Genomic DNA, 17,172 nt, shown 5'->3' with positions numbered 1-17,172 from the left:
TTTTGAATCTAATGTTGAATAAAAACTCAAATTCATTAAAGAAAATGCATGAAAATTTTGAATGGTTCTAAACCATTGACTTTTTATGTATTTGTTTCTCAAAATAATCCGGATTCTGTTTTAGGGGAAAATTTTACTTTAGATGATTGAAAGGATAAAGGCTCAATTGATGAGAAGACATTTACTTTAGATGATAAAAGGAATAAAGGCTCGGTTGATGAATGATGAGATGATAAAAGGGAATCCCTTATTAGTTGCCCTCTGTAACACAATGCACTGAATTTCCAAATAATAGAACTTTTTAATTTTTTTTTTTTACGAAACAGGTTTATGAAGCAATAAAACTGATAGCAGTCATCAATATACATATACTACATCATACAAAAACAAAATGCCCTGTGAACCACTATCAATCTCTCCTGGTACAGTGAAACTTTACTTAAACTGCTACAAGTGAGTGAAACCAAATCTAAATGGGCATCAACAAACAAAGCAATTAGTCTCTTCTCCAGAATGTAATGTTCTTATGAAAAAGAATGTATACTAAGAGGATTATGACATAAAAAAAATTTCAACAATATTGAATTTATATAAAAAGAAAAGAAATATTCCAACTCAACAGTGAGATGTCCTAATCAAGGGAACTGAAAACTGCCTCCAATAGTGTTGTTACCAGCAGGTGGGTTGATTGCAACCCAAAGGAGGGATATGGTGATTGCAATAAGACCTGACCAGACATAAACAATGGTTGGTGTTCTTCCTCTTCTTCCCATGAGTCCTTTCGCAAACGGGTATAGATGAGCCAACACCCAGAAACTGAAGAAAACGCCGCCTAATAGTCGACTCCATTGGGGTATCACACTGTATATTGTTCTGCTAAACCCGACAGCTATAGCAATCAAGTTCACCATCATGATTGTGATTGGCGGTATCATCAGCGATGTCCATTTAACAACATAAAGATCAGCAAACTCATCATCTACATCGTCACCACCTGATTTAGAAGTCAAGGTGAAAGAAATTTCGATTCCAGCAATGACTTTGAGTAGCCCCTGAAGGACAGCAGCAAGGTGAGCACTAGTACCTCCAATTAACCAAAATTGTTCATTCCTCCACCACTCCTCTAGATCAATGCCTGACCATTTAATCTCGAGCACAGCGAGCATGGAGAGTGTCACAGTGATGACCAGAAGGTAAACAAGGAAAGTCACACTGAGGGTCTGCACAATGAACTGGCCAGAAAATAGAGAAAGTGCAGGAAGGAAGCAGTAGACAATCAGGAAGATCGATGTAAAAGGGTAGATTCCAACATTGAGGTACGCTATCCTCTGTAGAAGCTTCATTCTTGTGCTAGCAAGCAATGCATTGTTACGAGAGAAGAAAATCTCAACAGAACCAGTAGCCCACCGAAGGACTTGATGAAGCCTATCAGTCAGATTAATTGGAGCAGTACCACGGAAAGCATCAGGCTTAGTCACGCAATAAACAGATTTCCATCCCCTGTTGTGCATTCTATACCCAGTGACCACATCTTCAGTAACAGACCCATAAATCCACCCAACACGCTGTCCCCACTCAGTCTTGTCTTCATACCAGCAGGAGATGACACTGATTGCCTCTGCAACAGTTGATGCATCAAGGAGTTCACGGGGAATAGTAAGAGCACCGGGGGGGCGTCCATGTTTCACAGCCGGGTGATCAGCAAGGGGGCGACCTTGGAACTCTGCCACTGGGATAGAATCAATAAGGAAACTGGAGTTCCCAAACCTCTTGGGGAGCAGGGATAGGTTCATCTCTTCATCATCAGAATCGCCCATTCTTAGAGCCCGGTTCTCTTCTGGGGTATTTGAAACCGAGGAATTATTTTTTCGACGAGTAAAGCAGGAGCTGCAGCAACCAGAATGGTGCTCTTTTGCTCGAGGAGGGTCAAATCCATAAAGAGCAACCCTTCGAAAGAGGCATCCAGTACCGACATAGACCGGACCCATAAGCCCATCAAGTGCCCTCATGTTTACATCAAAGAAAACGGAATTGTGATTGGCATATCTGTCAGAAGGATCAATGCCTTCGAACCTCTGAGGAAATTGGACATAACAGATACGATCACCTCCTCTATCCATCATGAAGCACATGCCCTCCCTCATCGCTCGGGAGTTGTAAATGTAGTGGTCACAGTCAAGATTGAGAATAAAGGGCCCATTAGACATGATGGCTGATGCTCGAACCAGGGCATTCATGGCACCTGCCTTCTTGTTATGATCATAGCCTGGACGTTTCTCGCGAGAGACATAAACGAGCAGTGGGAGACGGATATCAACATCAGTGAGGTCAATAAGCCCATCCTCAGCAGTTCCATGGAGTGGTTCGTCACTGGGAGGCTTCAACATAACCTACACCCACAAAAATTGTAGTACATACAACAATCATAAATAAAAATTAAAAAAAATTCTCTCATAATAGTATTCTTCTTCCAACTGAGGCCATACACAAGTACCAGAATACCGCAATAATCCCAATGAACCATTAAAACTGGTGGACCCATAATATGTCAATCATAGAGAAATTGAAATTAAGCTATTTCAAGATCAAAGAAATACCTGTATAATACCAGCATGGTCACCCTTAGAGTGCTCAGGTCCAGGCTGTAACCAAGTTCCTGGCCAATGAGTTCCATCAGCCATCCATGTTGCTTTTGGAACCTTGACACTCTCCACAGGTTCATCAACTTTGTTCTGTCGTTGAAGCTTCATGGCCTTGATTTCCTCCCGGGCATGATAGGCATCAGACCGTCGGCGGATGGAATCAGGCGAACCATTGATCCGGACCTTGAACTCGTCATACTCGCGCTTTACTCGTCTGCGATCTTTAACAAAATCTGACTTAACTTTGTTCTTATATGGATCCCTCTTTAAATTGAAGTATGATTCTGGATTCCTAGGCTCAATATCATGTTTACGGCAGAAAGGAACCCAAATGTTAGCAAAACTTGCTGCTTCTGCCATGGCCTCAAAAGTCAAAAGTGCACCTCCATCATCAGACACATAGCAAGCAAGCTTTTCCACAGGGTATCCAGCAGCTAAAATTGACAAGATAGTGTTCGCAGTGACAAGGGGCGGTTCTTTCTCTGGATCTGCAGTAGAAACAAAAATATCTATGCCTGGAAGATCGGATTTTCCCGCGGGATTACTTGGGCTAGGTGTTTCAAATTTCTCCTTCAATACATTTAGATCTGTACAACGATTGACAGGACAGAACTTCGGCAGCTGGTCAAGAAGCCACGAAAAGGCGAACCAGATTTCACAAACAATCGACATCCCCCAGAGCCACATTGCGTCTTTGTTAGGATTGGTGACCCTCCATGTTAAAAACAGTCCAAGAGCAATAATCCGAACAAAAATTAAAAGCCTGTAACCATTGAAACCAGAAAGAAAAACCATCAGCCTATACCACCACAGTATGGTCTCTGTACTAATTACAAACCATGGCTTAAAGCTGAAATCAAATAATGGAAACAGAACCAAACAGGATGTCAATAAACATGATCAGCTATGTGTTGTCTATACAGCATATCAAGGCCTGCACTTTAAAGAAATATCCAAAGAAGGATAAACAACTCCCATGCACAAAGATGAACAAAAGTAAGAGGTGCAGAAGAAAATGGAAAGACTGAGAGGGAGGGAGAAACAGAACTTGGATGAAAATGAAAGCTCCATATGTGACAACCATAGTATCTAAGTTCTAACAAAACCATTTGACTTCATACCATTGAATTTACATGATTTTTTTGGTTTTGTTTTGAATGATCTAAATCATTAACTGATGGCTTCTCGGTTATTTCCATTATCCTCTAATAAGGTGACATAAAAAACTGCAACAAAAGGTTTCCTTATTAGCCAATCAGTTTACAAGGAACTATTTACATATGGTCAACCAATTCACAATCACATGGTACAATTAACAATTTAACATCAAGGTGACTATTTTATTACGTAATTATCAGTGTGTGGACAACAAAGTTGCCACCATGCTTCACGTTTGTTATCACAACCAAGTGACAAACCACATGAAAGCATTGTAAAAAGAATGAATTGTAACACAAATACATGTTAAACAGGGAGAAACATCAGATGCTATTGATCCAAGTTTTATCTTTGTAACCTAATGGAGATTATGCATATGCTAAATATTAAATGGAAAATATCACCGCTGCCCCACTTCAACTCATTTTTGCAAAATGAAAAATTAGAGTAATCCCCATCATAGATGACAATAAAAACTTGGAAAAATGTCTAAGAAACAGACACTGTACCGGTATGGGCTGATAATAGCAGCTGGTATCTTTAGTTTCCGAGTAAGTGGCCTCCATGGTTTGTTCATCAACTCCTGATGCTCAGCAGCTTCATCATCTTTGCCATTTCCAATTCCCCCATCCTTCGGCCATATAGCATTGCCATAACCATAAGTCCCTCTTGTTTCAAACAGCCATCGATTGTGGTCAAAATCTCCAGTTTGGCTTCTCATCAGCACTGACTTTGTTGACTTCATGAGTGAGTACCTTCTCTCCATTTTGGAAATTCCACCTGGGGGAGGAAGTGGGAGTGGCCTCCCATCCTCCACAGCCACTTCATCCAAATCTGTGTTCTTATAAGGTTCCTTACATCCTGGGCAAATTCCACCTCCCGTTTTTACTGCATCAATATAGCAATCTCTGCAAATCTTGAAATCACACTCACAAGGGAGAATATCTTCACCACGCTCGTCACTCATCACTTTGGCATCACAACCAGGAATTGCACATGACGACCCTTTTGCACCAGCCATCTGGGGATGGCTTGCTTCAGATTCAATCACCTTGTCCATGAGATGAGCACGTGTGACACTATTGAATCCACCTGTAAAGAGTGAATTTGACACATACTGCTCTTCAACCTTCTGTGAGACTGATGGATCCATTGGTTGGTTGTCAGGGGTTGGAGGAATGTGCACAGTATAGTTCATGAAATCCGTACTCCCAATTTCACTGTCCAGATCATCCCTTGAGTAGCTAATGTAGCGACCAGAGGAACTTCTCCGGCCAAATGTCACAGTTGGAGGCATTGGAGGCTTTTGAGAATCAAGCACATCGGACGAAGTTGAGAGATTTGACCGACTTCCTTTGAATGATCTGGAAGCCATATTTGAAGGTGGCTAGAGAAGAATTATTAATAGCTGAAATTTCAATATGCAGAGATAATTAGTCTCCATAAGTATACAAAATTGAATAGATTGTACAACTTGTAAGATCAGGGGTTTAATGCTTTATAAAAAAAATACAAAAGAACAGGAATTTAATGGAATTCTTTGATTATCCACCAAGATGTCATAGACAAAAATAAGCAGATATGATATCCTTAGATTTGAACACAGGCCCAACATATGATGAGAAATCTAAGACCATGTTATATTAGTGTCTTTGCAACCAAACAATGCCTGAATCTGAAAAAAAATACCTTTCAGCAATGTTTCAACCAAGTCATCTTTTTTCCTATCATCATCCTTTTTCCTCAAGTCCCACAATCAAGAAATATTTGAGATCTAAAACTTCAATACCATCCATAATCCCACATTTTCTCAGCAGATAAACAAATTGTTTGTCCCTCAAAGCTCATATTCGGTACAAATGTAAACATACAAGGACAATCTTCAAGAAATCATGTACTTGAAAACAGATCATTAAATAAAAATAACAACATGAAGCCCAGAACAACAGGAAAAAAGAAAAGAAAAGACCAATCAAATGAAAAACCCAAGATTCAGAATCCCACTTTCGAGTCAACCAAACAGACTAAAAAAAAAAAACCCAAAAACCCTTTGAAGTAATTTACCAGCTACTAAGCACGAAAAGATAGTACCGCATTCCGTTTAAGAACCCAGAACAGCAGATCCGGAGCTGCACAATACAATACAAGTCTCTTTATCTCTTATAAGAGCTTTAAAGAATCATACCTCTCAACTTGTGGGTCCTCTCTTAGGAATAGACTAACAGAGATCCCTTTTGTCCGATCCTATCAAGACCGTCGTGTTTAGAACAAACGGCAGCAGAACAAGACGCACCACATGACAATCTCAAAATGAAATGTTCAAACTCCTCGTGTTCTGGCGTCCAATTGTGCAAATAAAAGAAATAGAGAGAGCGATAGAGAGAGAGAGAGAGAGAGGAAAAAGGACCAAGTCGTGAGCGAGACTACAAGCACTACTACGCCATGACTGGGACAACAAAAATCTGCTCACAAGTAAGTCGATTGATTTGAATGGGGGGTTTTATTATTATAGAAAAGAAAGTAAATTCAAGGTTCTTGGCTGGCTTTGAAAGCTCAAGAGTGGTGGTAACATGGGTCGCCGGCTATAAAAATAAAATCAAAATTCCATGAGAAACCGTCTGCCTGCCTGTCGTCTGGCTTGTTTTCGTTTTTGTGGGGGGGTTTGTGTGTGGTTTTGTACTTTGTAGTGGCGAAATACGTGTTTTTTTTCAGACACGGAGAGAAAATGATGGCTTTGCGATTATTTTAGGTTTATTACCCAAGTGAGAGGAAAGTGGAATGAGTAGGAAGAAGGGTATTCTCGGTATATTTGGAGTAGATGAGGAAGAATTTTAGGGTATTCACATTTGACAATTTTGGCAAAGAAATTAAAAAAATGTAAATTTATATTTTCTTTTTTTGTAAATTGATACTTTCTTTACATTTTTTCTTTTTTTTTTTTGTAAATGGACACTTTCTTTTGTTTGAACTTTGAACAAGCTTTTAAGTGTGATGGCAAAAGAGAATTGGCAAGGGTCTCCTCTGGATATTTATATAAAAAAATTTGAAAATTTTTTATTCAATAGTGCTAGACAACCCATATAGTGATAATCCATGAGAACCAAAATCTCTTAAACATAATTTTAAAACGTTCTAACACTCAAAATACATGTTAAATTTTTTTAAAAAAATATATATTCAAAATTAGAGCATAAAACTCTTTCTAACAAGATCCATTGTAAATGAATTTTACCTGGTAAGTCGTAATTCCATTATTTTTTTCAATGGAATTTCTTAATTTTATTGTTTTTTTTCAATGAAATTTCAAAAACAAATGAATTCAGAACTAAAACAACGCATTCTAAATTGTGCTTTTAAAAAACAATAGAATCCATATTAAAACAATAAATTTTGGACAATAAATTATGAGATAAAATAGTGTAAATAAAACTTTTTCATTGATTAAATCAATAGAATAACCATGTTGGGCTCTCATGGGTTACCAAACAGAGGTGCTACATGTCATTTTCATTTTTTATTTATAACGAGGTAATTGTTTGTTTTATAAAACGTTTGAACCTTTTTATTTATAATGTGGTAATTTTTTTTTTAGGTTAGGGTAACATAATGTAGTAATTGTCTTATTTTATGAGAAACTATCATAATTTTTTCTCCCCTCGTAAATTATATGATATTTAAGTGAGTATATCACCTCATTCTTAAATTCATAAATTAATTATCCAAAAAAAAAATCACATCTTACTTATTGAAAATGTAAAGAAAAAAAAATCATTGCTCGTCTCTAACATCTCTTATGATATTTTTATAATTATGGATTTGGATTTCAGAATCATCCATTAAGTTTGTACTAACCAGTCCTTGTTCATTCATTCCTAATTTCAAACCATTCCCCCAAACTTGTCATTTTTTTTTGTGTGTATTGTACACGGCAATCCGAAATTGACAACTAGAATGATTCTCATCTAATATAAATCCATATAGAGATAGGGGAGATTCTATTACTGTCAATTGCTTGGATTATCTCGAGAACATCTTCTTTTAGGATAAAGTTTCCGAATCCAAAGTCTTGTGCTAGCATGATTCCAAACCTGAATGCCATGACCTAGCTCCATCTATGTGCAACTCCTTTGTATGTTCTATGCATGAGGGCAATGAGTTCCACTGTTTGGGATGTGACTGGGTTGAATCATCAAAGTCTACTAATTTGGTATGGGGAATAATTTCACCCTTTTAACCACTCCCACCCTACTTTTTCAACTGTTGGATTTGAAGGACCTGAACTAGGTCTTTGATTAACTGTTTAGTTGAATTATAACATAATGCTCTATGGTATTGTTGTAATGGTTTTATCCACGTTGATTTCGGGTCGGATAATAAGACTTATTTATGAATATTTATATGTTTTGACTTAATTTGGATTGAATTTTGAACATATTTAGCTGATTAAACCCATATTGACTTAAATACGGACAAATAAATCGGATAAAATTTATGTGTTTGAACTCATACCCGATTTTAAACAGAACAAAAGTTTTGTGTTTGAATTCAGATTTCGAACATATAACTTATGTTTAAACTTGATTTAATCTAAGTCGGACAAATTCAGTTTTTTCGGATCGGACAAAGTTTTGTTATCCCTAGTTTTATCATTTTTTAGTTGAATTATCTAAATGAAAGGATATAAGGTGTTTTTTTTTCCCCTTTTTTACTCATTAATTGAAAGATCTTTTTTTTTTTTTTGTTCCCTAAAAACTAAAAAACGTGGCTGCTTCGCTTCTCCTCCAGTTCTCCAATTCTGACCCTTTTATCCGTGTTGGCGGGTCAAATGCCAGTTGTCAATTTGTTATTACTCTCTCTGGACAACTTCAGCGCACTTTGCTTAGAGATCTTTGCCCACTAATATCACGCCACGTTTCGATCTTTTTTGTAATTAAAAAACCCGACTTGAGTTTCCGTCTAATAGGAGGTATTGATAAAGAGAATACCTATATTGCCCTTTCTCAAATTCCTAAAGTACCCTTAATTTATCCTCTGGGCCATTAATTGCGGATCTATCGGAATGATTAGCGACGGTTTGTCTGTCTGTGTCCTGGTTGGCTTTTTGCTTTGCGTCTCTATCCATAAACCTACGTTCCTCACAAAGCCGTACACGTCACCGCGTGTTTTTAACTACTTTAATAGAGCGCGTTAACGACACTTTCGAAGGTGTAGGCCTTAACTTTTTATTTTTAAACATGCTTTTTATCCGCTAGGGTCAAAGCATGGAGACGTTAACATGATCGTGTGGGCCCGACTTATTGGCCCACAAAGAGGCCGTTCTCATAAACTTTAAGCCCAACACCCCAATTTTGGCTCTGAAATTTGAATAAAAATGTTTTTTTTTCCTGTACGTTTGGGCGGACAATAATAAGACATCAAAAACAATCATAAGGTTTCTATTCAATCATCGAAATAATCGATTTAGAGTTCCGTAATTCGTTTAAAATTATAAAATTTATAATTTGAATTCAATAATTTGAGATATTTGCCATATCATATCACATTTTTTATTTTTTATTTTTAAAACTTGTATAACTTTTTCTCTATCTTAGATGCGAATTGTAAACTCAGAGAATTATGAAAACCCCAAATCCCAAAATAATTTATATAAACAAATTGATACATGTTATTTTCCATTATGAATATTCTTACTTTCTCTTAAATGGATTTTGAATTTTTCATCCCATGTTATTAGAATAGGAGTCAAATTCTCTCCTCATTCGTTCTTGTTTTCTTCGAGTTTTTCAGTTCGTTTTTTTAGATCAACGCTTTTGGACGAACCTGAAGATATTGTAGAAGATTTGTATGAGTTATTGATTTGTTGTAGTTTTTGTGGACGGAAAAAAAAAAGATCGAATTGCCATTTTTGTGTAATTCAAAGGAGAATGAGTCATTTTTTCTAACAATGTCAATGCATGGGGGGATCGATATCCATGACAGGTGAAGTAGGGCTAAATTTGACCTTGTCTTTTAGTCTTGGAAAATGCACATGGTTGATAATATCAAAGTCAAAAATTGTGTTTCTTAACTTCCTCTTAGACAAAATATCATTTCCCCCAATATTAATTCCTCATTCATGGCAATAGATGAGATATCACTATCATGAGAAGAACTTCTATGGTAGTTTTGCATGGATGTGTGTTTGGTAAAGATTTTTCCTTAACTCAATTATAATCACGAATTAATTGATTCATACGCTACTAACTCTTTCAGACGTACACACATGCATATAATATATATACAGAGTGTCGTTCCCATACACACGCCCATAACTTACAAAGTTAGGGGCATGCTCTTTTTTCTTCTTTTATTCCACTGTTAGTGTGGGGCCCGGTTTGGGCCCCACAGCAGAACATAGTATACAAAATGGACGCCTGTAATAGATGACAATATGCGCATATATATATATAGTTAGCGGTGTAGACGAGTTGAGAGGAGCCTAATAGAGAGGTGTTTGTATTTGTTTATTAAGATTCTTAACAAACTCGAGCCGGGCTCGAACTTTGATCAAGTTTTAAATATACTATTTGAACTATATTTGTTAAGAAATCACCCTGTTAATATATATAGATGATTTAAATTTTTAATTATTAACAATGCGTTTTTCTTGAAGGATAACATCCCGTAATAACTTTTATTCGTGAATATAAACAATCCAAACAGTTTTAAATTAATTGGGGTTTTTTTTTTATTATTTATAATCCAGCAGTTTGCACCTCACGGAACAGTGCATGTGGGGACAAGATGATCATTGTTTGCATTTGCACCACTAAGGTTGATGTGCGTGCACACAGTGTAGTAGTGCATGTGGTGGGCCCGAGACAATTCTTCCCCTCGATCTTTGTGTATCAGATCCATAGACTGCTTGGACCCACAAGAGCCGTCCAGATCTGTTCTAATTTTCTATTCCGGAGAATTTCCAAAGAAAAGCTCCAAGATCTCAAGCTATAATTTAAATTTCTATGAATCTATGATTGTACTATATTTTTATAAAGGGTCCGGCAAACTTTTTATATTAAATAATGTTTTTTAATATCAATTTATCAACCCATAAACTCAAATTACAAATTGCAAATCATAAACTCAACACTGAAAAGTTTTATTCAAATCTGTATTTTAAGTTCAAAAATTTAATTGAGAGTATTCCACACATGACATATTGGGCACCCATCATCAAGACTCATATAAAATATGAAGCTTTCATACTGGCTAGGCTCGACCTAAACTAGTCTCCAGTTTTTTTGGTGGTTGAACTAACAACTTGATTAGATAACTCTCAACATAATATATTGTATTTTTTAAAAATAAAATATAATTACTAAGTCCTCTATTTATTTTTGTTTTAACCATGTATGCATAATTTACTCCCAAATAAGATACGAAAAGATTATTTTTAAGAATTAAACATGTAACCTCGAAGCCCCACCCGTTAACTTTACCAGCTAATTTAAAAGGTCAATTTGGTAACGCCATTAACAGCCATTAGGAAGTAACCAACCATAAGAGCAACTAGAAAGTAACGAAACCATCTTCCTGCCGGTAGCCAAATGCAAATTTTCTTAACCAACCCTAACCGCGCATGGTTTGTTGCTGCTGCTCAAAGAATTCTGATATCACTTTTTCTTGCATAGCTTCAGCATGGGTGATAAAAGTCTGTTCTTTCACCCATTCTAAAAATCCACTAAGAAGAAGCAAAAAGCAGCCTAATGGGGTCTAGAAATTAAGTAAATACATAAGAGCACAAAAAACAAAATTGATATTCGACATAAAACTGTAAATATACAGTACATTCCAAAAATGGCAGGCTATAAACCTAACATTACAGTTAAACTAGCAGCCTTGCACCCATTAGTGGAAGAATAAATGTGAACTGAGAAAGAGTTCTTAATGATACCTTAAGACACGGGGGAGACGACTGTACTGTTGGCTCGCCTGCAATCACAAGTACAAATACTTCTAGACTCTTTCACCACTCGCTGTGATCTGCGAGTGTGAAGTTTGGTATTCACCAACTTTCCAGCCATCTGTTTCAAAAATTGATGGGTTAGCACGATATCACAAATTCACCCTCTTTTGCCATGAATATTGCAATTAATCCAGAATGAGCTTTAATAACATTTTAGACTACATCAGATTCAAAAGGAAAAGAGAAATGGTTGTAATTGCTGAGCTAAGTAAAGTTCTTTCCTACTTTCTGTACAAGTAGTATCATGACTCGTGAGAAATAGAAGAGAGAATTGCATACATATCAATCCACAAATGTCAAAAATATTAAGTTAAACAACCCATCTAGTGAACATCACCTCACTCATCCGGTCATCCTTTAGACCATCCTAGACATTACTCCATACGACAAGGCTCAATTGAATACCCAGAAAATAGTAATCAATTCAAGTCCTAATATCACTCATAACACTTTCTAAAAACCTTTGATCTACTGCTCACGATGGAAAAATAACTGGCTCAATGAAGTACATGTTAAAGACCAATCGGGAAAAGTACGGCACAATTTTTTGTCGCTAAAATGTCTCCAAGAATCCTAAACTAAGCTGCATGGACCTATTCAAAAAACTACAAGTCCAAAGAAAGGCCTCTAGACCAATGTTAAGATAGCCATACAGTAGAAAGTTATCATAAAGTGGTCAAACAAATCGAGCTCTTCTCAAGTACTTAAAGCTGAAGCTTTCCGAGGCTTGAGCTCATCAAACTCACAACTTCAAATATATTGGCAAGTTCAAGTGATTTGAAGTCAAAAAAAATATGAACATGCTTTCAGAATGAGCTTCAGATCAAGACTGAAGTATGAATCAAACTTGAACTCAGCATAATTTTAATCAAGCTGAGGAAAAATATCCAAAAGCTTCACCTTGATTACAGGATTGAGTTTCATGCCACACACTTTTTATAATTACTGATACCATTATGTATAAATGATAACCACAAGCAGGAGCCAATTCAGGGGTACAAAAGGACACAGAAACAAACCATTCTCCAAAACATGTCCTCTGGACCCAAAGGCAAAGCCGGACTGGAATACAGGAAATGCCGTGCATACTGGAAGGAGTGCAAGTAGTATAATCAGTCAATAGGGGGGACAAGAGTCTCATCATAATTTGAAAGGTAAAAATGTAACAAAAATTTAAAAGGCAAGACAATAAAAAAAAACTACTGCTTAGGATAGTATAAAAGGATACGGCAATAATCTCAGATACAAAATAAACTAATAAAGGCATAAACATGCTTCCAGCAACAAAAGAAATGAGATAAATCAGTCTTCCCAGATCTAAACGTCACCTAATGGCTAAAAGAATAGACCATGAGGTGAACATTCTGCATGACAAAACATAACAGTTGACCTTCCACAAACATAACAGCCACAAACCTTGGCAAGGTTCCTTTGCAATTCTCTGGTTTGGGCACGGCTAACACCTTTTAAGAACTTCAAAAGAAAACCTGGTTGTACAGCATCACTCGAAGAAATAAATAATGCAATCTGCATCCAGGATAAAAATATCTTAAGCCCCTGCAAGTGACAAGCAGTGCAATTGTGCAAAACTTCTTCAAATTTGACAAATATAGATTTTGGGGCACGAAACCAGCTGACAATGTGCTCAAAAGTCTAATAGATCAAAATTCAACAGCTAATAAAACACAAGTAGTTGTAAATCACTTTCTCCTTTCTCATCCAATTACCTGCCGTGTATCATGTAGCACATGATAGCTAAACATAATCAAATTAATAATGCTCATTTGAAAATTTTAATTATTTTTTTTAAATGAGAGGCAAAAAAATAAAAATTGATCGAATACAAAAGAACTTCAACGGAATACAGGAAACTGGTACCCATTTCCTCCATTGAGACGTTGGCTCTTCAGCAGTTTGTATGCCTAACATATATCTTAAGCCAACTCCATTTTGTATCTTAATTTACCACTAGTCACCGGGAGGAGAAAATATATTGGTGCAATCATCTAACTCGTTTTTCCCACCTCTTAATGCATCAACTGGAACACGAAATGTTTATATGAGTAACAAAAACACAGTTGCATGCATAATGCCACCTCTCAAAGCCATGATGGCTAAAGATTTACAACCATTGGATCACTTTCAAGACATCAACACACCCGACAAAAATTTAAATGCAAGCCTAGTTTTAAACTTATTCTATAAACAAAAGAACTGATAGATCAAATTTCTAACACCCAAATAAAAACAGTAACACCAGGAAAAAAGAACACTTGAATTTATTAAATGAAACTTTTGAATTGCAGCATATGTAACATGCATAATTTCCCGGAATGAAATTGGTAATACTTAACAGGTTTAACACCATCGTTGCAACACCTGATTTGTCTATGCAAATAATATATTCTGATCGTCTACAATCCTATCAGAAACTCCTCAATTAAACTGTTCAATACCTTAACTATTTCAAGAAATCATTGCGTGAAAGAAAATAAAACAAGCAAGTTTTCGAATTTAAATATACCTTTCTATAGTCTAGTATTCCTTCAAAAGGAAGCTCCAATTCATCACTAACTATAACAGGTATACACCCACTGACAATAGCATCAAATAATCGAGCAGATGATGGAGTGTCACCAGCAGGACTCAAGCAAAAAATAGACCTGATAAGAAAATGAAAAACTCAACTACTTTAATGAAGTGTGAAATAAATACCCTGCAAAAATGGAGGAAATATCCTACTCACTGTCGCATGCCCTTCTGAGCTGCTGCTTTCCCTTCCTCTCCAGCAGTGCCCTCTTCTATCACTACGTTTTCAGCACCACTCAGTTCTGCAACAAGTTTAGCACGTATCTTTCCTCCCTGAAATAATGGTAAAGCAAGCAAAGTTTAACTTAAAAAACATGCAAACAAGCAGGATACAGGAGTAATCATTGTGAAAATGAAATGAAATTAACAGTTTTCCAACTCTATCATTGGAATAATTGATTGAATGGCAGTCAAAGGAAATTATTCTATTGGGATTTTAAGTGGCCAATGGAGAACATAACAAATGCTTAGTTGAACAAGCTGAAGGTTGTTGAAAAAAACTCCTTCATATAGACTTGGTATAACAAAGGGAAAGAGACCATTCATTATTTTAGGCAGTTACAAGGAAATGTTAGAAATCTATTGCATTATGAAAAGGCTTGTGTAGTTCATACATCATTCAAATTAAGCTAGTGCCACTGAATTAAACTTCCACCTCAACAGAAAACAACTATTGTGTTAGCAAAACTTCAACCTACTCATCTGATAATGTAAAGTACTAGTTAGCCCAAAACTCTTACAGCATTTCGTTTGAGCCGTCCACGGAAGTAGAGCAGTATGATCCTCTTTGATTCAGTTTTTGAGAGGCATTCGGTATCACATAACTCCAAGTTGGGGACATAAGGCAGAATTAGGTCTTTCTCCAGCGAAACTTGACCTGGCTTGTACCTGAAATGAAAATAAACACTTAATTAACCAGTTATAAAGGGGATTCAACCACAGGTTCAGTGGTTTAGGGATCACTTCACTCCATTGAGGTGGTGGGCTCAAATCCCATGTCCCCCACCCCCACCCCCTAAAAACGACAAAACGAAAAGAGCTATACAGATAGCAATAAACTTTTTTGTTATTTACACTTAGTTACAGAAATATCATTTAGTTACCAGTTCCCAGTGGAGTCCATATCTGGCAATATCCAAATTGCGTTCTTCATATATCTACGAACAGACTTGAAGGACCAGGGATGATGAATAGGAAGTATGTGATCCCTTCCTTCAGATCGCTTCCATGCTGGCTGATCTGTCACCCACTTCAAAGCTTCCTACACCATGGAGACAGTCCATTACATTTTTCACATCTATCACATGAAAATGCTGCAGATATAATACCACCAAAATCATCTCCTGAAAACACAATATTTTCCAGAGCCTCAGAGAAAGTTTATAAAAAGCAAGAGTTACAACAGAGTATTCAAAGAGAAAGAAGTAGCTTTTGAAATATAAAAAACATTATCTCTAGATGCCAGTGGAGACAAGAAATATGAAAACATTACAGCGATAACAGCAATTCTGGAAATGCACTCACACCCTATAAAGTGGCTTGCATTGTTGCTTCTCCAACAAGAAAAAGCTAATCGTCGTGAAGAAAGGAATGTAGTACAAGTCAGCTTCCTCCTGTCGATGGACTCTCACAACAGTTTTCAAAAGCCTTTCGGACTCAGGAGCAATCAAATCCGCCCAAAGCCAATAATCAATAGAATGCTGCACAGACAAAGTAATAAAATAAACAAACACTCACATCTCCAAAGAGCACAAGACTCAAATCCCCAAAAGTTAAAAGGACTGTCGGGAAACTATCAAACTGGAAAAACTAAGTTCTTTTGGAGGAAATTATTTGTTAGTACATTATTCATTTGATGGTAACTATTCAATCAACTCTCAATTTCGCTAAACAGCTTGGCTTCCTCATGAATCAAAACAGAAAACATGCTAAAAAATAGGCTATTGCCAAAACTACATGCTTCATTGCTAAATTGAGATTAAAAAGACCTATATCTCTTGAAACCGTAAAACAACTTACAAATAGACAATACAACACCTGAATTGTAACAAGTGAATTAAAAAACTTGAATAAGATAAACTAAATTGCAAAGTTAAAGCTACAAAATTTGGTGGAAAAAAATAGAAGAAATAAACCTGTTCAATCAAGCGATGGACGGGGCTTCCATTGGAAGTTAGATTGGAGGTGTCCTTGTATGTATTCCTAAACAGCCAAAGCAAATCGTACGTGAACTTGCTAGGCATCTCGTAAACGTAAACCCGAATGGGCAAATTCACGGGATAGTACGGATCTCCGATCATCCGCTCCGCGTCTCCCCTATACACCATATCGTCCAATCTCTTCACATCCTCATCGGTGGCCTCAGAACGCATCGTATCGTCGCGAGCCGGAGGAGATCTCGGGGCCTTGCGAGTGAGGAAGTGCTCAAGAGATGCCACAAAGGAGGTTTCCGGCTTAAAGTTAGGGCTCGAGTAGTGGTTCTCGTTCGAGTAACGATTTGAGTGAGGGGTGCGAGTGAAGAGGAGGAAGAGAACAGAGAGAGCAAGCAGAGAGAGAGCGAAGAGGAGTATTGGAGATTTAAACGCCGATCTTGTTGACGACAATGGTGTGTACTTGCCTGCCATTCTCGATTTCTCTCTGCTACTGTGTTCGCATGTGTTCAGAGACTAACAATTAACGACGATCATTGAATCGTTGCAGAGAGCCAGAGACGAGCAACAGCCTGCTTGCCGGCCTGGCTTCTAGCCCATTGGGCCGAGAATGAACAAAGCCTGGCCC

The 17,172-nt window shown here is 37.0% G+C and overlaps 2 protein-coding genes across 5 annotated transcripts; both read right to left on the bottom strand.

The window, feature by feature from the left end:
• Positions 1-334: 334 nt before the first annotated feature.
• On the bottom strand, positions 335-6,451 carry LOC119995862 (cellulose synthase-like protein D2). 2 transcript variants are annotated; one of them, XM_038842318.1, is made up of 4 exons: positions 5,986-6,451; positions 4,310-5,208; positions 2,598-3,405; positions 335-2,390 (listed from the first exon to the last, which is right to left on the bottom strand). In XM_038842318.1, the coding sequence occupies exons 2-4, from the start codon at positions 5,173-5,175 to the stop codon at positions 636-638; spliced, it is 3,429 nt and encodes a 1,142-aa protein (XP_038698246.1). In that variant the 5' UTR covers positions 5,176-5,208; positions 5,986-6,451; the 3' UTR covers positions 335-635. The 2 variants fall into 2 exon arrangements, with proteins under 2 accessions (XP_038698246.1, XP_038698247.1); XM_038842319.1 differs by lacking the exon at positions 5,986-6,451 and adding an exon at positions 5,865-5,963.
• A 4,922-nt stretch (positions 6,452-11,373) lies between these two features.
• LOC119997227 (probable arabinosyltransferase ARAD1) lies at positions 11,374-17,123 on the bottom strand. Of its 3 annotated transcripts, none has more exons than XM_038844106.1 (9): positions 16,530-17,123; positions 15,921-16,094; positions 15,498-15,655; positions 15,219-15,282; positions 14,552-14,667; positions 14,330-14,468; positions 13,222-13,332; positions 12,825-12,893; positions 11,374-11,863 (listed from the first exon to the last, which is right to left on the bottom strand). In XM_038844106.1, exons 1-9 carry the CDS (start codon positions 17,016-17,018, stop codon positions 11,735-11,737), a joined length of 1,449 nt encoding a protein of 482 aa, XP_038700034.1. In that variant the 5' UTR covers positions 17,019-17,123; the 3' UTR covers positions 11,374-11,734. The 3 variants fall into 3 exon arrangements, with proteins under 3 accessions (XP_038700034.1, XP_038700031.1, XP_038700033.1); XM_038844103.1 differs by having other exon boundaries at positions 15,135-15,282; positions 16,530-17,120; XM_038844105.1 differs by lacking the exon at positions 12,825-12,893 and having other exon boundaries at positions 15,135-15,282.
• Positions 17,124-17,172: the final 49 nt, after the last annotated feature.

The sequence above is a fragment of the Tripterygium wilfordii genome, chromosome 4 (genome assembly GCF_013401445.1).
Source record: "Tripterygium wilfordii isolate XIE 37 chromosome 4, ASM1340144v1, whole genome shotgun sequence".
Taxonomy (NCBI): Eukaryota; Viridiplantae; Streptophyta; class Magnoliopsida; order Celastrales; family Celastraceae; genus Tripterygium; species Tripterygium wilfordii.
The sequence above is the reverse complement of the archived record's forward strand: the minus strand, read 5'-3'. Positions and strand labels throughout refer to the sequence as shown.

Excerpts from the sequence above, each read along its gene's own strand:
- LOC119995862 (XM_038842318.1), bottom strand. The coding sequence starts at position 5,175 with ATGGCTTCCAGATCATTCAAAGGAAGTCGGTCAAATCTCTCAACTTCG. Across the intron at positions 3,406-4,309 it reads GCTATTATCAGCCCATACCG|GCTTTTAATTTTTGTTCGGA; the intron begins GTACAGTGTCTG and ends CAATGGTTACAG. Across the intron at positions 2,391-2,597 it reads ACCATGCTGGTATTATACAG|GTTATGTTGAAGCCTCCCAG; the intron begins GTATTTCTTTGA and ends TTGTGGGTGTAG.
- LOC119997227 (XM_038844103.1), bottom strand. The coding sequence starts at position 17,018 with ATGGCAGGCAAGTACACACCATTGTCGTCAACAAGATCGGCGTTTAAA. Across the intron at positions 15,283-15,497 it reads ATGGACTCCACTGGGAACTG|GTACAAGCCAGGTCAAGTTT; the intron begins GTAACTAAATGA and ends TTTTCATTTCAG. Across the intron at positions 11,864-12,824 it reads AGGACATGTTTTGGAGAATG|ATGGCTGGAAAGTTGGTGAA; the intron begins GTTTGTTTCTGT and ends TTTTTGAAACAG.